The 15,873-nt window shown below is 52.9% G+C and overlaps 1 protein-coding gene across 6 annotated transcripts in view; it reads right to left on the bottom strand.

Moving 5' to 3' along the window:
- Positions 1-2,579: 2,579 nt before the first annotated feature.
- LOC144950091 (fibronectin type-III domain-containing protein 3A-like) overlaps positions 2,580-15,873 on the bottom strand; it is a 148,718-nt gene continuing 135,424 nt past the window's right edge. For 5 of the 6 annotated variants that reach the window (XM_078880115.1, XM_078880116.1, XM_078880117.1 and 2 more), the window contains 2 exons: positions 14,705-14,841; positions 2,580-14,063 (listed from right to left, as the gene is read on the bottom strand). In XM_078880115.1, the coding sequence (XP_078736241.1) occupies positions 13,569-14,063; positions 14,705-14,841 (632 nt within the window). In that variant the 3' untranslated portion in view covers positions 2,580-13,568. The remainder of the gene's footprint in view (positions 14,064-14,704; positions 14,842-15,873) is intronic. The other variant, XR_013640345.1, reaches the window with a different exon arrangement.

Below are 15,873 nucleotides of genomic sequence, written 5' to 3' on the forward strand. Positions count from 1 at the left end.
AGGTGTTCACGGTAGCCCGATGGAATATAATTGCGCGTAAAGCTTTAAAAAAAAAATACGGAGGGAATAAATTCAACAGATGGCACCGTGTTGGAAGGTGAACATGCCTCGGCTCGATTGGAACACGGTTCTTGGGAGCGAGTAACATCGTTCCAATTTCTTTATTTTTCCCCCTCCCCCTCATCGATCGAAAAAAAAGTAATTATTTTTGTTGCAGCGGGGAAAGCTTCGTGTATTTTAATCACAGCGAGTGAACCGCTTGACATCAGGTGACGTTATCGCGCCCCGGCTTTCCAGACGCACGGAAACACAAAATATGAAATTATTTTATTAAAACAAGGCAACAAAAGGTGGTCTGGGGGTGGTTCTATTTTTCAGCGGCGCCGCGGTGGCTGTGAGATGTTCACTACCTCGCCCTAGTCTGCAGGAGGTCGTGGGTTCGATCCCTTCCCGGACGGCTGCTGCTGTATTTCGAGCTTGCGTGTGAACGTGTCTTTCTCTCTCTCCATGGTCGCGTGGGTTTTGTTATTTTACCAGGTAAGGCCCACGGAGCTTATAGTAGCTCTCTTCTTTGAGAAGCCACCTGGCCACGAATGATCGCTCAACGACGGTGGCTCATCGTGAAAATCTATCGCAGACAAATACTCTCAAGTGCATATTTATACATGCGGAGGGAAAAACTGGAGGACCCAGAGAAAAATCCACGCGACAATGGAGACCTACAAACTCCATATAAACAGGCATCGTCAAGGGATGGGATCGAACCCACGACCTCCTGTATACCAGGCGAGGTAGTTCATATCTCGCCACCACAGCGCCCAGTTAATAACAATGAGTTTGCCCATATAACGTTATAGCTTCTCATAGCCAATAAACAAATACGGATCAACAGCATCTGGCAGTTCACCTGCATGGCTTTAAGCCATTGGTTCTTAATCCGAGGTGCACGTGTAATGTGAGGATATATGCGGGTTGCGGATGGATCACACCTCGTTACGATGATTGGCTCTGCCGGTCCTGGCCCATAGCCAATGGGGGGGGGAAGTCTAGGGGCGTGGCCCTGACGTCATGGGAAGGTGACATCTGTTAGTAGAGGATTGGTTCTGCTGGCTTTAGCCACAGCCAATGGGGGGACGAGTCCGGGGCGTGGTCCTGGGAACGTACGATGGAGTCTAGAAGATTCCATAGAGGGTAACCAGGATTGGTGGAAAGATACCACGTGACCCGGGTATTAAAAGGGGTGGAGACGGACAACACGTGGTCAGATCTGGAACGGACGGAGGGTGAGGCCACGCTGGAGCAGGGTCCAGGCTGCCACGTGGTCCAGGCTGCCACGTGGTCCAGGCTGCCACGTGGTCCAGGCTGCCACGTGGTCCAGGCTGCCACGTGGTCCAGGCTGCCACGTGGTCCAGGCTGCCACGTGGTCCAGGCTGCCACGTGGTACAGGCTGCCACGTGGTCCAGGCTGCCACGTGGTCCAGGCTGCCACGTGGTCACGCGTGTCTCTCTTTCTCCCTCTCACGCTGTCTGTCAGCCGCGTGAAGGAGTAAGATGGGAGTGTTGTGAACGAAAAACAAAGTCCGGATTCCAGAAGTCGCTTCTACGACCTTTATTACACACGCACCACCCCCTGGGGGTGTGAGATGCCCTCTCTGCCAAGCGGGCTGTCGTAACAGGTCAAGCAACCACTGCCTTCAGCAAAGCTGGCGAGACGCTGCATGTTGAAACCGGCCCAGAGTGTTGCCTGTAATGAACAAATTGCTGCTGCGATACCCTCCCAGGAAAGGCCGCGGGCCTCTCTGGGGTTGTGTTTTAAAGTACGGGGTTGCTTCATCAAAAAAATGGAACACTTCTGAGAAAATTTTCAACAATGCCACGAGAAATGTGCCGCCTCCGAGCTCTGGAGACCACCTGGAGAAGATTCCAGGCCACGCGTTGACAACGATGGCGAACGAGTGCAGACACATTGACTTTTTGAAGCTATCAACGTTACATTTGTTATCATGTTAACGGTGCGTTCTGTTCATTTTTACATTAAAAACGATAGTCTCATATAAGTGTTAACATTTTTCTTCTTGGTTCTTTCGGTAAAGTCACGTAGAAGGGAAATAATAAAATAATAAAAATTTTACCTAATAAAATACAATTCTCACGACGTTTCGGCCACAATGCAAGCAGCCGTCCTCAGGTGAAGAACAGGGCTGTCGGAAAGACAGACCTGTTCTTGACCTGATTCAGACGCTGTCTTTCCGACAGACCTGTTCTTCACCTGAGGATGGCTGCTTGCGTTGTGGCCGAAACGTCGTGAGAATTGTATTTTATTATGTTTTATTTGTATTATTTTGTTATTTCCCTTCTACGTGACTTTACCGAAAGAACCAAGAAGATGAATCCCTGCAGTCACGAAAGCTTTAAATCTAAATGTTAACATTTTGTTGAAGCACCGTGTACTTACATTTGTATTTAATGTGTGAGAGACAGGAGGTGGTCTTATTTATATTGGTTTTAATCCGGCGACGATGATGACGACGACGACGCGACCCAGACCGACAACACATGGACCAGCAAGTCAACTCATGCAATGATATAAACATTTATTTGACGAGGCAATAATACAATGTGTAATTTAAGCTACAGAAAAGTAGACTCGAAACTGAATGTACAGGGGGGAGGGGGGGTGGTTGGTGACCGCAATTTGAGACGTTTTCAAAGTTGAGTTGTTATTTTTTTGTACAATATTCAATGTGGCGGTACACGCAAGAGGGCACACGTGTTCATGAACCAACTTCACCTCACACATTACAAGCGGCTAACAGCTGTGCGACACAACACACATTTAAAACTTGTTTTCTTTACACCTGGAATGTAATAGCTCTTCAATGAGGTACCCGATTAAAAAATAAATTCTTACTTGTGACAATTAAAACAGCATCCTGCAAATCGACTCTCCACAAACAAGAGATTCAAACTGTGGTGGGAGAGAGGAGGGTTTGAGGGGGGGGGGAGGGAAAGGAAAACATTAAATAATAATTACCATCGTTCTTAGCATAGTCGTAATTTAACAACAACAAAAATAACAACGCTCGGTTGTCCGCTGGGGTTACATTTAAACAATAAAACCTGTAATTTGTGCACGCACTTGGACTCGGCGAGGAAACCCGCGAAAATACTGGCTCTTGGCATCTTCGGGAGGCCAACTGAACGTGGTGCGAAACGTCGGACACCTTTTCCCGCGCGGTACAAACCCCTTATAAAGCAGCTTTGATGAACGTGCACACTCGTCCTGACGTGGTCCATCAACCCCCCCACGGAAGGGGCTGTGGGGGCTTGCTCTCTCTTTGGTAGGGGTCTCACAATTCCTGCGATTCGACGAATTGTCACGATTTTCAAGGGTCACAATCCCCGCGTCTACTACTACGACTACTACTAACTACTACTACTGCCTGCCGCCAGCGGGTTCACCACACACACGAACCGTCACAACTGAAAAGATTGAATGGAGAAAAACAATTACGAAGCCAGTTTAAACACGGAGGCTTTCGCGACCAAGATCATCCATAATAGAGGTTGTTTGGGTTAGATCGCGTAAATATATAAATGTGTCGTTGAAACCCACCACCACCCGACACAGCCAACTAGTGAGGGTTGTCACGTAAACAGAACGTGGCCAATTCGTCACGAGTACAGCACATCCAGAGCTAGATTTGTGGCTGTCGCCTGATGAAGCTGGTTGTAATTACTGGCGAAACGTCGTACTCAGATTGTAAATGTTGTGGCTTGGCTCTCCAACACGCCGGTTAGTGCTGTACTAGTGACGAATTGGCCACGTTCTGTTTACGTGACAAACCTCACTAGTTGGCTGTGTCGGGTGGTGGCGGGTTTAACGACACATTTATATATTTTACACGACCTAACCCAAAGAAACTCTATTATGAATCACAAAGCCATCCCCCATCCATTCTCGCACGAGGAAATTTCGTAGCGTCCGTCGATTTCTTAGCTCCAGAAAGCGATCTTCTACCGAATCGGTGCCTCGTTCCATTGTCAGAGGGACTTTGGCCACTGCTGCCCAGATCGGCAGTTGTATATCGCCGATGGAGTGGGCCTTCACGAGCAAGCTGGTGGTGTTCTCGCAGCCCGCAGGAGGGGCGTTTTTCAAGTGTTACACGCCTCGCCGAGAATAACCGTGATGCATTTTGCCATCTTTGCCACAACCGATGAAATTTGTGAGGATGTTTGCTTACTTGTAAAAGTCTGGGCCCTGCCAATGGGGATGTGTTTTTGACCAATTCCATTATTTGACAGTTTGGCCTTCCCGTGAGAGTAAACTGGAGACCCCGGGGTAAACTCCGAGTTCGCACGACCGGGGATGAGAGGACACTCGGCACGACCACCTCTTGGCCGGGCCTGGCAATCCCTAAGCGATCACCCACCCAAGTACTAACTAAGCAGGCTCAACTTTGCCGTATGTGTTTCGGGGGATTGGGTCCCTTGCGCTCGGTTTGCTTTTGAAAATATATCCGTGAACAAAAGAAAGATGAGCGCACCACCTCGGATCTGGCGAATGCCTCTCTGGCTAACGTACGAGGCCGTGCGCGCAAACGACCGATCCCCCACATCAAGGCATGCATCGGTCAAACTACTGAGAAGAATAATCAACCAATCATTTGCAGCGGTAAAAAGAAAAAAAACTGATATTATCATATTCCTCTGGATTATACGCCGCTCCAGAAAGATGCGCCAATGATTGGTCATTTAATTTTAGTTTTCATAACTGGGAGAATACGGCATTGGCTATGAATGAGCCTAGATTTGAAGCTTTCGTGACTGCAAGGATTCATACTCTTAATAAAAATAAAATAATAAAAAAATGTATTATGAATGAGCCGTCTTTTAGAATGTGGTTTCTGAACGATGCCGTCATCAAAAAAAAAAACTACGTTGCGGGAAGATCCAAAGACGCGCGCCCCAAAGTTCGCTCATAATAAAATACAGCGGTGGGGAGGAGGGAGGGTGGGGTTATAAAAGCTGTGCGCGCCTTATAATCTGGAGGACACAATCGCACGCCTTTCGCCGCTCCCGATACACAACGGTTCACACATCCGATATCGTGGGCAAAATCGCAGAGCAAGAGAAATATACTTGCGCACACCCCCCCCCCCCCCCAAAACAAGTGACAAAAAAATGAATAATAACAAACATTTACGGGACGCATTCGCGGCCCAGTCGTTGGTTAAGCAACGACAACTTTCAGATCACGGGGTAAACGGGGTGGGTGAAAGCGTGGCCGCGCACACAACGGTGACCCCTTTTGCGGACGCCACTTGCCGACGGAAAGGCCTCCCAACAACTTAGCAGAAATCTCCGGAGGCTATTTTTGGCCTACTCTTCCACGCTGGCGGTGGGAGTGGGGGACGTATCGGAAGAGGTGGGTGAGGGGGGGGGCATACAAACCGCACGGTTACCACCCCAGCGCACGCGTCCCCACGTCGCGGTGCCTACGAGACGCTAACTCCCTCGCCTGGTATGCAGGAGTGCGTGGGTTCGATCCCGAACCCGGGTCGCCAGGTTCGTAGCGCAGCGCGCTAACCGCTGCACCACCGCTCCACACAGACGCATAGGTTTGTTGTCTTCCCCATGCACCTCCGATTAGCGTTGATGGCTATGTACGGTGTGAAAGAAGTTCAACATACATACTCACCCAGACTCAGACTCACACAGAGACCCATAGACTCGCACAGAGACCCATAGACTCACACAGAGACCCATAGACTCACACAGAGACCCATAGACTCACACAGAGACCCGTAGACTCGCACAGAGACCCGTAGACTCACACAGAGACCACCTCACGACTTCTCGCACCGCAGCCACAACAAATTCTTTACCCCCCCACACCCCAAAAAAACCCCACGATCCTTAAAATTTCACATTTTCAACTCTTCCCACACGCGACTGTATTTCTTCAAGCACAAGGCGGCGGCGGCGGCGTCGTTGCAAAACGCAACCACCGCCGTGAACATACAGCGGCGTTCCTCCTTCCGTACTGTCTCGACGTTCGTTGCCATTGCAGCGTTGAACTCTTTCAGCAGCTTCACGAAAACCGCCAATGCCACTCCGAACCCCCCCACACCAACCCCCCCGTCCCTGTGGAGTTGCTACCAAACTAATTGAAATCCCAGCAAGTGCTCGCGATTGCCCGGCGCCAACTTGTCCCCCACGCGCCACGAGGCCACAAGGTCGCGGCGCATCCGACCGCCGCCCCATGCCCGCCCCGGCCAAATGAACCCCCCCATCGTGCCCGGTGCTGGTATTTGCGCACCGTGCAACTGGCACGTTTCTTGCGGGTGGCGGAGTTCACGATCCCGACCGTCGAACGCGCTCGGCGCTTCATCCGTGATCAACAAGTGGGGCCTTGCCGCAGAGACCGTGGTAGCTACCGCCCGGTCGGTCTGCGGTGGAGGCGCTGGTGGCGAATCGGAACTGCGAACGGCTCCGCATTGCGCTGCTCGCTCCTCACGTCACCGCCGTCCCAGTTCACGCCCAGGCCGGAGAGCGCCACCGTGCCGGTGTTTGCCCCGCACCGCAGCAGCAGCAGCAGCAGCAGCGGCGGCGGCAGCAGCAGCAGCAGCAGCGGCGGCAGCGGCAGCAGTAGCAGCGGGGGCATCACTTCTTATGTTCCGGGCAACTTACTCACCACAATCACACAATTGTACAATCAGCTACGATAGGGACATTTCACCCAACACCCCCCCGCCCACCCCACCTCTCCCCCCCCCCCCCGGGGCCCCGTAGTTGACTGGGTGAGATAAATCGTCACGATTCAGGCCTTTAATGAAACTCAATAATCCTTCATGTCACCAACTCCTTGTGCATAGCAGTGCCTCTGGTGGGCTGCAAGGATGTGAAGCCACGCAGTGAGACACTTTACACGAGCACACAAAAATAATAATCACAGTTCTGGTATAAGCAACATATGCTTCGTTTACGCTGGGGAGGGGGGGGGGTGTGGGGGGAAGGCGCAAACTTCTGATAAAAGCACACTGCTCCGGATAACAAGCACAGCTGGCCTCGCCCCGCAACGAGTCGAACAGAGAGGGGGGCACACAGCTCGCGCTGGGGGCTACTCGGAGAGGGGGGGGTAAACTATGAGGGTGGCACTGCGGGAAACCCGTGGTGCCCCCCCCCACCCACCCCCCCGGTTATCCAGACCGCCGCCACTGTGGGCAAAACTTCGCCGTCAATAGCAGCCGCGAGACACCTTGGGGGGGAGCTTGGTCAACTTTCAGAATCGGAGAAAAAAGGAACCCCCCCCCTCCCCACCTTGTTAAAGCCTCAACAGACTGTTGGGGCAAGTGCTGTTAACAACGGCACACTAGGGGGTGGGTGGCCAGCACACCACCACGCCCGGCCGCCTTTGTCTCCCCAGCGGCGAGGTTTACTACACGCCGCGCCAGGCACTCATTTGAGTCGAAGCGAGGAGAGGGACAGGGCCGGTTCGGATAATCGTCACGCTGGTGTTGGTGGTGGCCGTGAGCGGGAACGGAACTCGGGTCGCCGGGTTCGTAGCGCAGCGAAGCGCTAACCCGCTGCGCTAACGCTACCCCCCTTAACGAACTTGAATCTTGATAACATTTCTGCATCACTCACACACACACAGGAAGAGGACACACAACAAAAAACCTTTAAGACTTAATGTTAAAAAAAGAGCAAAAGTGCAAAAAGATAGTGGGGAGAAAAGCAAGGCCATTCCTTCATTCGGTATTGGTGGAAGCCTTTTATCGCGAACGTCGATTAAAGTGGTTTCCTTCGGCTCAAGATACACGCGTCGAAAGCGTGCGGTGTGTCCAAAATCAACATGCACATCACGTGCGGATGTCACTCGGCCCAACGGAGCAAACAACGGAGTGACGAAACATGATGGGGGGGGGGGGCAGGGAAATGAGACAAATCCAAACGTTGGCAAAATGTTGAAATTTACCCGCAAAAGATTTTGGGGAAAAAAAACACAAAGCAACGCAGCCGACGACCACCCCCCCCCGCCGCCCCCCACTCCGACTGCGAAACTTTCAGGAGCCCTCGTGACAAAAAAAAAATCTTGAGACTCGGGATGAACGTCGGTGAGAAACAGAAGTCGAACTCTACACGCGACAACGGGGAACGAGCGTCTCATCGGGTCGCGGGGGGGGGGGGGGAAACGTAATCGATCGCAACTCATCGTTGCGCGCCTCCGTGGTACGGGTCGCATCGTCGGTAAAACAATCCCGTTCCGATCTGGCGTTATTTCGCGGACGTCCAACGGCATTGCACGGGGCGACACGCGCCACGACCGAGCAGCGCATCTGCCGTTGGTGGGCACAACGCCTTGCACACGCGACGGGACAAACGGTGCGCGAGGCTTCGGCACAAATGGCGCAAAACAACACAAACACACAAAAAAAATGACGGGGTAGAGGAAGGGGGGTCTGTAAAAATCACACCGTGCGTTTGTCAATTTAAATTTGGTCAACGTTGACAATTCGTAGACGAAACCGCGCCGGCGAATTTGTGCAAAGGTCGCCGAGGGGACCGCCTCGGCCTCGTCGGGGCCACTTCTGTACCGGGAGCACTCCGCCCCCCCCCTGCACCCCCCCCTCAACCACGTTCATTTCAGCGCGCTTGGAACGCACGGAGTCGTCGCCGCGCACTACTCTGCGGCATCTTGTTGGCACGGTCCACAAGATCGATACGCGCGCCACAACGCTCATCGACGGCACCCGCAGCGGTGAGGCGACAGCGAGACCTAACCCAGACAAGTGGGGTCCTCTTTACACACAAACGCAGCCACTCGCACGTACACACACACGCAGCCACTCGCACGTACACACACACGCAGCCACTCGCACGTACACACACACGCAGCCACTCGCACGTACACACACACGCAGCCACTCGCACGTACACACACACGCAGCATGCAATGTCCACCCCGTGCTGTGCACTTTGGGCAACAGCGTAAGTGGCGGCTGGCTTCACTTTGCACGAGACCGCTGCCATTGAAGTCACAACTGGCTTTTTGTGTTTAGTTCAATGTCCTCCCCCCCCACCTCCGCACCTTCCGATCAGCACGGTTGGCTACGTACGGTGCCAAAGAAGTTCAACGGCAATACGTACGTACAGCAAAGCCACACCGCACCCGTGTGCATCTCTCTCCTCAACAAAGGACGGCAGGTGAGGACGTGCTCAGTGGACAGTTCTGACTGGCACAAAAGCAGAGCTGGGATGATGATTTCGGTCAATTAATGGGATAAATGTTGTCAACAACATTTTTGTCGTCGTCGCCAATTACTACCCGGGGCCCCTTTCAAATTAACGGCCGCCCCCCACGTCAAGCCAAATGGACCAGAACCTCCCGTCCAGCGGCAGGCGCGCCGATAATAATCAGCGATCGATCGTTCAAACGATCGCCGATAATTATCAGCGATCGATCGTTCAAACGATCGCCGATAATTATCAGCGATCGATCGTTCAAACGATCGCCGATAATTATCAGCGATCGATCGTTCAAACGATCGCCGATAATTATCAGCGATCGATCGTTCAAACGATCGCCGATAATTATCAGCGATCGATCGTTCAAACGATCGCCGATAATTATCAGCGATCGATCGTTCAAACGATCGCCGATAATTATCAGCGATCGATCGTTCAAACGATCGCCGATAATTATCAGCGATCGATCGTTCAAACGATCGCCGATAATTATCAGCGATCGATCGTTCAAACGATCGCCGATAATTATCAGCGATCGATCGTCGATAATTATCAGCGATCGATCGTTCAAACGATCGGGTTGCAGCGGAGCTTCCCGACAAACTAACTAAATCAGGATCGGGCGGACGGGATCCCGACGACCGTCGCACGATACGCCGAAAGGAAACGGCTCCGTTGCTAAACCTCGCTCGGGTCAGCCCATCGTAAAAACCACAAAAGCCACGCGGATTGGTCCCTCAAGCGAGTGTTTTGGTCTACTCTTCCACAAGGGCCAGACAATCTTGGAAGAGGTGGCAAGTACGACACACTGTAACCCCACCACACCACACGCGACCTGCCGATCAACTTAACGGTGGTTTACCCATTTACACCGCTGGGTGGACAGAGACGGCGGGGTGGGGGGGGAGGATTTGAGGGAACCTGCGACGTCGTTTCACCTGCCGCGCCATCCGCAGACGGAATGGAACCGGCGACCCGCGGATTGAGAGCCCAGCGTGGGGTCGCCACTACCGACACGGTGCCAGCGATGCCGGCGGTGGCAGCAACGTCGCCACGTCTCTGAAAGACGCGGACGAGGATAAAAATGTAAACACTTCGTATTAGAGATTGAAAACTTCCGTTCTGTTTGACGCGTGACAGCAAATGCGTGTGTCCGGGTTTAGTATTTTGTTTTTTTTAAACAGCTTCTGGACGAATGCGTCAACGATCGTGAGGTGGTGGGGGCGAGGAGCAAACGAGGGTTTATGAACGGCGAGCGGAGCGCGACGCGCGAGGAGCAACGAGAAAACGGAATTGGGCGCTCGCAAGCAGAGGACGAATCGTGAGGCAATCGTAATAAATAGCGTCGACGCGCAACCGGACATCAACAATATGCCGAGAAATTGCACCGTTACGTTTCATCAACTTACAAACTAAAACGTGTTCACGGGAGGGTGGTGGGGGGGGGGGGGGACGATGGCGCGGGAGAGAAAACTGGAATAATACGTGAATCAACAGCAAGGACCTAACACGATGGAGGGGCGTCGCCATCGGCCCGACAAAACCATTCCCGCCGTTAGGCGATGTTTCGAACAAAACGAAAACGATACAGCTCAAAGGATTCGAAAGTAACGCGGTAAGAAAATAAAACGCTTGCCAGCATTCGAGCTTTTTTTGAGTATGTGCATTTATATGTGCATAGTGTATACACAGTGTGTATATTCCATATAGTGTATATAATTTTACATATATGTACTCTGTACACACATACACATGCACACACACACACACGTCATATATATTTTTTTTTACTACGCAGGAAAAAAAATATACCCTAATCTGCCGAGGAGCATATTTGCAATCGGTATGCATCTGTCTCCCGGCTTGTAGATGTAAGCACGCCGTCTCTCTCCAATACCACGGACAACGACCGGCCACCGCGCGCACGGCACGATAAAACGACGAAACAGAAACCGAGACGGGCCGGTCGGATCGCGGAGGAAAAAGAGGAAACTGTTGAAGAGAATCATCGCAATTATTCAGCCGCGATCCCCATGAGGTATTGGGCGAACGAACGGGGATTCGGACTTGCCCTCTTCACAGATCTGGGAGGAGCCGTTTCCGGACACGCGCCGAGCAAAAGCGACTTTGGCAGCGACAGACGACGCTCAGAGACATTATCGCAGCGTGCATTTCCGCCGCACTGCCTGCCCCCCCTCCACCCCCGATTTTCTACGTTTGTGTATTTTGTAGCCAGTTAGTCATCACTGAGTTAAGCGCACACGCACGAACGTGCGCATGCGGGGGGACCACCACACCTTTGCCGTGTGTGAGCGGGCGGCAAGCGGTAAGCCCCAAACGTTCTAGCGTGTTCCATAATCAGCGGCTGTAGTCATCGCCGTCATAGTCGTACTAGTGGTGTGGGGGAGGGGAGCAACTACGTTTTAAACATTTCCCTTTGGACTGGAATTTGGCTTTGCATGATGGAGTAACAGATTTTGGCTTGGGGTTTTTTTTTCAACGTTATTTTTTTTTGTATTTTTTTTATATTCTGAAATCGACTTTACGCCCCGACGCCCGAGTTAGCCCGGAGGCTGCCCGAGGCTTTCCCGGAGCGTGTGGCCGCACACGCAAAAAAAAACCGCGCCCTAAGCAGAGGCACATTGGGTCCCTTACCCTTCAAGGAATACATTCAGATACAAACAGCAAATAGATACACACACGTCGGGCACAGGGGTCGATCGAGGGGAAAGAGAAAGTGCGGATCGGGGAGTAGCTGGCATAAGGGACCGACACCCACAACAATAAAACATCGCAGTACGGTCCAAGGTTAACAAACGCACTTCCAAGACGCGCAGAGAGCGCTGGATTACGGGCCTCTCCCATCGGACCGACAGCAAGGTGAGAAAGGGGGGCGGGGCGCGGCGCTCTGCGCAAACGCCGCCGCCGGCTTCTTGCCGAAACCCAAGCGAGCACGGCGCGCCGAGGATTGTTGTTGTTGTCGTTGTCGTTGTCCCGGGCAAGCGGGAACACACATCGGACCGCCGCCTACAGCCGCCTTCCTCCGCCACGGCGCGCGGTTTTCTCCCGTCGGTGGCGACAGGAAAGAGAGGCCACAGATTTTGACGTCGTACATTTTGGCGTCCCTTTCTCACTCGTGATATGTTCGTAAACGAAGTAGCTTTGTTTGTTGCCGATTGAAAGACCGATGTTTTTTTTTCATCTCTAAATATTGGTTCTGTACTGTACTTGATATTTTTAGTTCGCTTTTTTACGTCTTTTCTTTGGAAACGATGGCACGTATTTAGTCGTCGCCCTATAAACATCCGCGAGCACGGACAAGACACACGGTAGCCCCCCCCCCACCCCTCCGTACGTGATGAGGCCACCGTTAAAGACGACAACAACAACATCTCCAGGGTCAATACTGTTCAACGTAAATGTTTGAGTGCAAGGACATTTTCTTCCGACTGCAGCGGCTGCTATCGAGCGCGTAAGTGGTGGCCTCCGGCGACTCGCCACCCCCGAAAAGGAAACCGCTCGCCAAGAAAAAAAAAGAAGAGCGCACCTACGAACGCACACAAAACGATACGGACCACGGTGTGCTGACGCCGAAGAAAATAATAAAAATTCTTAAACCAAAGCTTGGATTTTTAAATAAACATCGAATCCTCGAAGGTGGCGCAACGCTTTTACCGACGGCAAACTCGCCGGCGCCCACACTCGAAACGGTTTCGCCGAAGTGACAAGTGGCGGAAGGACGACGTTGGAAGTTTGGCTCGTCCGAATTGGTGTGGGCCCCGAGGACAAGTGGGGGGAGTTGTGTGTGTGGGCGCGTTTTTAAAATATTGAGGCGACAATTAAAAGTCGACGGTCAAATTCGCGTCGGAAAATTAACGGCGAAGATCTCTTCCAAGGGTGTCCCTTGTGGACAATGAGTCCCATGGCATGAATGCACGGCACCGCAGGAGAGTGGATGGTTCAGAGAATCGAAGGGAAACTACAACGTTAGCGCACTTCTTTTTGGAAAAAACACAGAATTCTCAACGTGCGAACTTGGGCACACGTTGTCCAAATAGTTATCTTATTTTATTTAAGATGCAATTGGAACTGCAAAACAAACAAACCATTATTAGCACAACTGCCTTGGACCACCCCAAAAACCATCCAACAACAAAAAAAAAACAATGAATTCCGTGCCACAAATTAACCGTTTTCGTAAAAAAAAAAATTAAGTGAAAAAATAAAAACCGGAAAAGAAAAAAAAACGCTTTCATCTCCTTAAATATTTCCGTGTGTACCGTTTCACAATTGTGGCGGGGCAGTCGAAACGAAACTTCACATGATGACCATGTGCTGGATGAAGACCGCGATGAGGATGGAGAAGCCGGCGAACGCAACGAGGATGATGGCAGCCCACTGCTCGTCGCTCAGCGCCTTGGCCGCACCCCCGGCGCCGCCCGCCGCCGTCGCGCCGCCACCGCCGCCGCCGTGCCCGGCCGCCACATCCGCCAAGGCCTGCGACTGCGGCCGCTGCAGGTGAAAGGTCACAGCGGCGCCGAACGGACCAATCAGCTCCCGCGTGGTGACCCCCGTCCCCGGCGACAAAGACGGGGACGTCGCCGTGGCGGCGGTCGCTGCCGACGACCACGAACACGACGACGACGATGACGACGATGACGACGAGGAGGTTGTTGTTGACGACAGATGGGCGGCTGCCGGAGGGGCTCCCTGCTGCTCCGTGCACTGGCGGACGGCACAGGCGCGAAGGCGGTACTCGCTGCCCGTGTGCAGCCCGTAGAGCCGGTGCTGCGTGTCCGGGCCCTTGTACACCTAACGGGGGGAAGGGGGGGGGGGGGTGGACAGGCGTTCGCAATGCGACGGTCACTCGTCCGCTTGTTCAATCGGCGAATGTCACCGGTGATTCGTTTAGTTTGATTTGATTTCACATGCGGCCGATGAGGTTGGTGAAGCTGCTGCGTTTGGCAGCGCGATCAACAATAAACAAAAACACTCGATGCATCCATCAACAGCAGTGGGTGACAACACTGCCGCTGCCCAACGTAGAATAAAACCGGTGTTGTTTTTTCCCCGATAGCTCTCGTTCATAGCGCAAACACTAAAAAGAAGGGCCATTGCCCTGAAACGTCACCTATTAGATATTTTTCCTTGCCAACGAACGCGATAAATTATTTTGAAAAATAAATTTGTACAAACCAGGGGTCGGCAAACCAAAATACATCAACAGCCGCAATGCAATGTGACTAGGAGAGGCGGTGGTGCTTAAATGAATAACGTCACGGAAGCAGTAGTCAGAGCCCCATGCAGGCTCCGGATCCGCAGGTTGCCAACCCCTGGCGTGAACCGACAAAAAGTGTAATGATTCATTTTATTATTTCCAGGCGAGCCGTCCCTGGCCGCCAAAACACGGTGCACGTCATCTCCCCGACCGCGTCCGCCACGCCGGCGCACACCTGCTTGTAATCGGCGTCCCTGGCGGTGGCGAGGAGCGCCAGCTGCAGCACGTAGACCACGGGGTCCGACCGCATGGGCGGCACGGCCTCCCAGAGCACTTCGCAAGCGTTGCCGTCCATCTGTTGCACCCGCAAGCCTGCTCGCGCCCGGGGGGGGGGTGGGGGTTGCGGGGGTAACGTGCGCGGGTCAAGTCGCGCGTCGGAGCATCGCACGCGCCGAGGAAACCCTACGCCGGCAACACCTAGGGGCCGCCCCCCCCCCCCCCCCTGGCAAAATCCTCCCAGTGAGCCCCTTTCCTGAGGGTCCTTCCTGGCCTCGAGCTCCCAGAGCCTCTCGACAGTAGCCGTTGATCTGTAGCCAACCCCTCGGCCGGCTCCTCCACCGACAAAGTTCTCCAACTCGGTAGAACCCGGGAGAGGTTGGGTCACCCAGGGTGACGTGACAGGAAGTCACGCACGCAAGCAAGCAAGCAGGAGCCTACGGCACCGTGAGCGCCCCTCAGAAGCATGTCCAGTATCTCGGGACAACTTTTAGAAAAACGCACGCGCAGAAACAGCCCACGTGGGAATGGGAATAGCACCTCAGAGATGCGATATCTACAAAATCAGACAAAAGCCACGGTAGAAAAACCTGGCCAGGTAAAAAACGCGACAAAATCTGAAACAAGCCCAGGACCTCCTTCGATCCTTTCAGTTCCCGGCACGTGGGGCAAAACGTCGGACATCGTGTCGAGAGCTGCACAGAGCGCAAGCGTGGAAACACGATTGGCCAGGAGCACACGCTGGCACCAGCACGACGACCTCACAAGAGGCTCCCCCCCCACCTCCCCCACCCCCCCGTCTGTATCTTATTATTATTATTATCGCAAGGGTACAAGCCCGACACATTGCGTCGATGGTTTCTGGGCCTTTCGATGGGAGGGGGGGAGAGTGGGAGTTCATGTATTTATGCACGTTGAACTTCTTTCGCGCCGTACGTAGCCAAGCGCTCTTAATCCACCGAGCCACCGCAGTCCCTGTGACGCAACAATCCATCTCCCGCTCTGGCAAGCGAGCTGAACTCACCACAAGTAGTTTTTTGTTATCAAATTGAAAAATTATACAGCAAATCTGGCTGTGACGGTCCCACCTGATGACGGAGACTTGTGCTGCCTCCGAAACGTCGTGAT

The sequence above is a fragment of the Lampetra fluviatilis genome, chromosome 56, assembly GCF_964198595.1.
Source record: "Lampetra fluviatilis chromosome 56, kcLamFluv1.1, whole genome shotgun sequence".
In the NCBI taxonomy this organism is placed as follows: Eukaryota; Metazoa; Chordata; class Hyperoartia; order Petromyzontiformes; family Petromyzontidae; genus Lampetra; species Lampetra fluviatilis.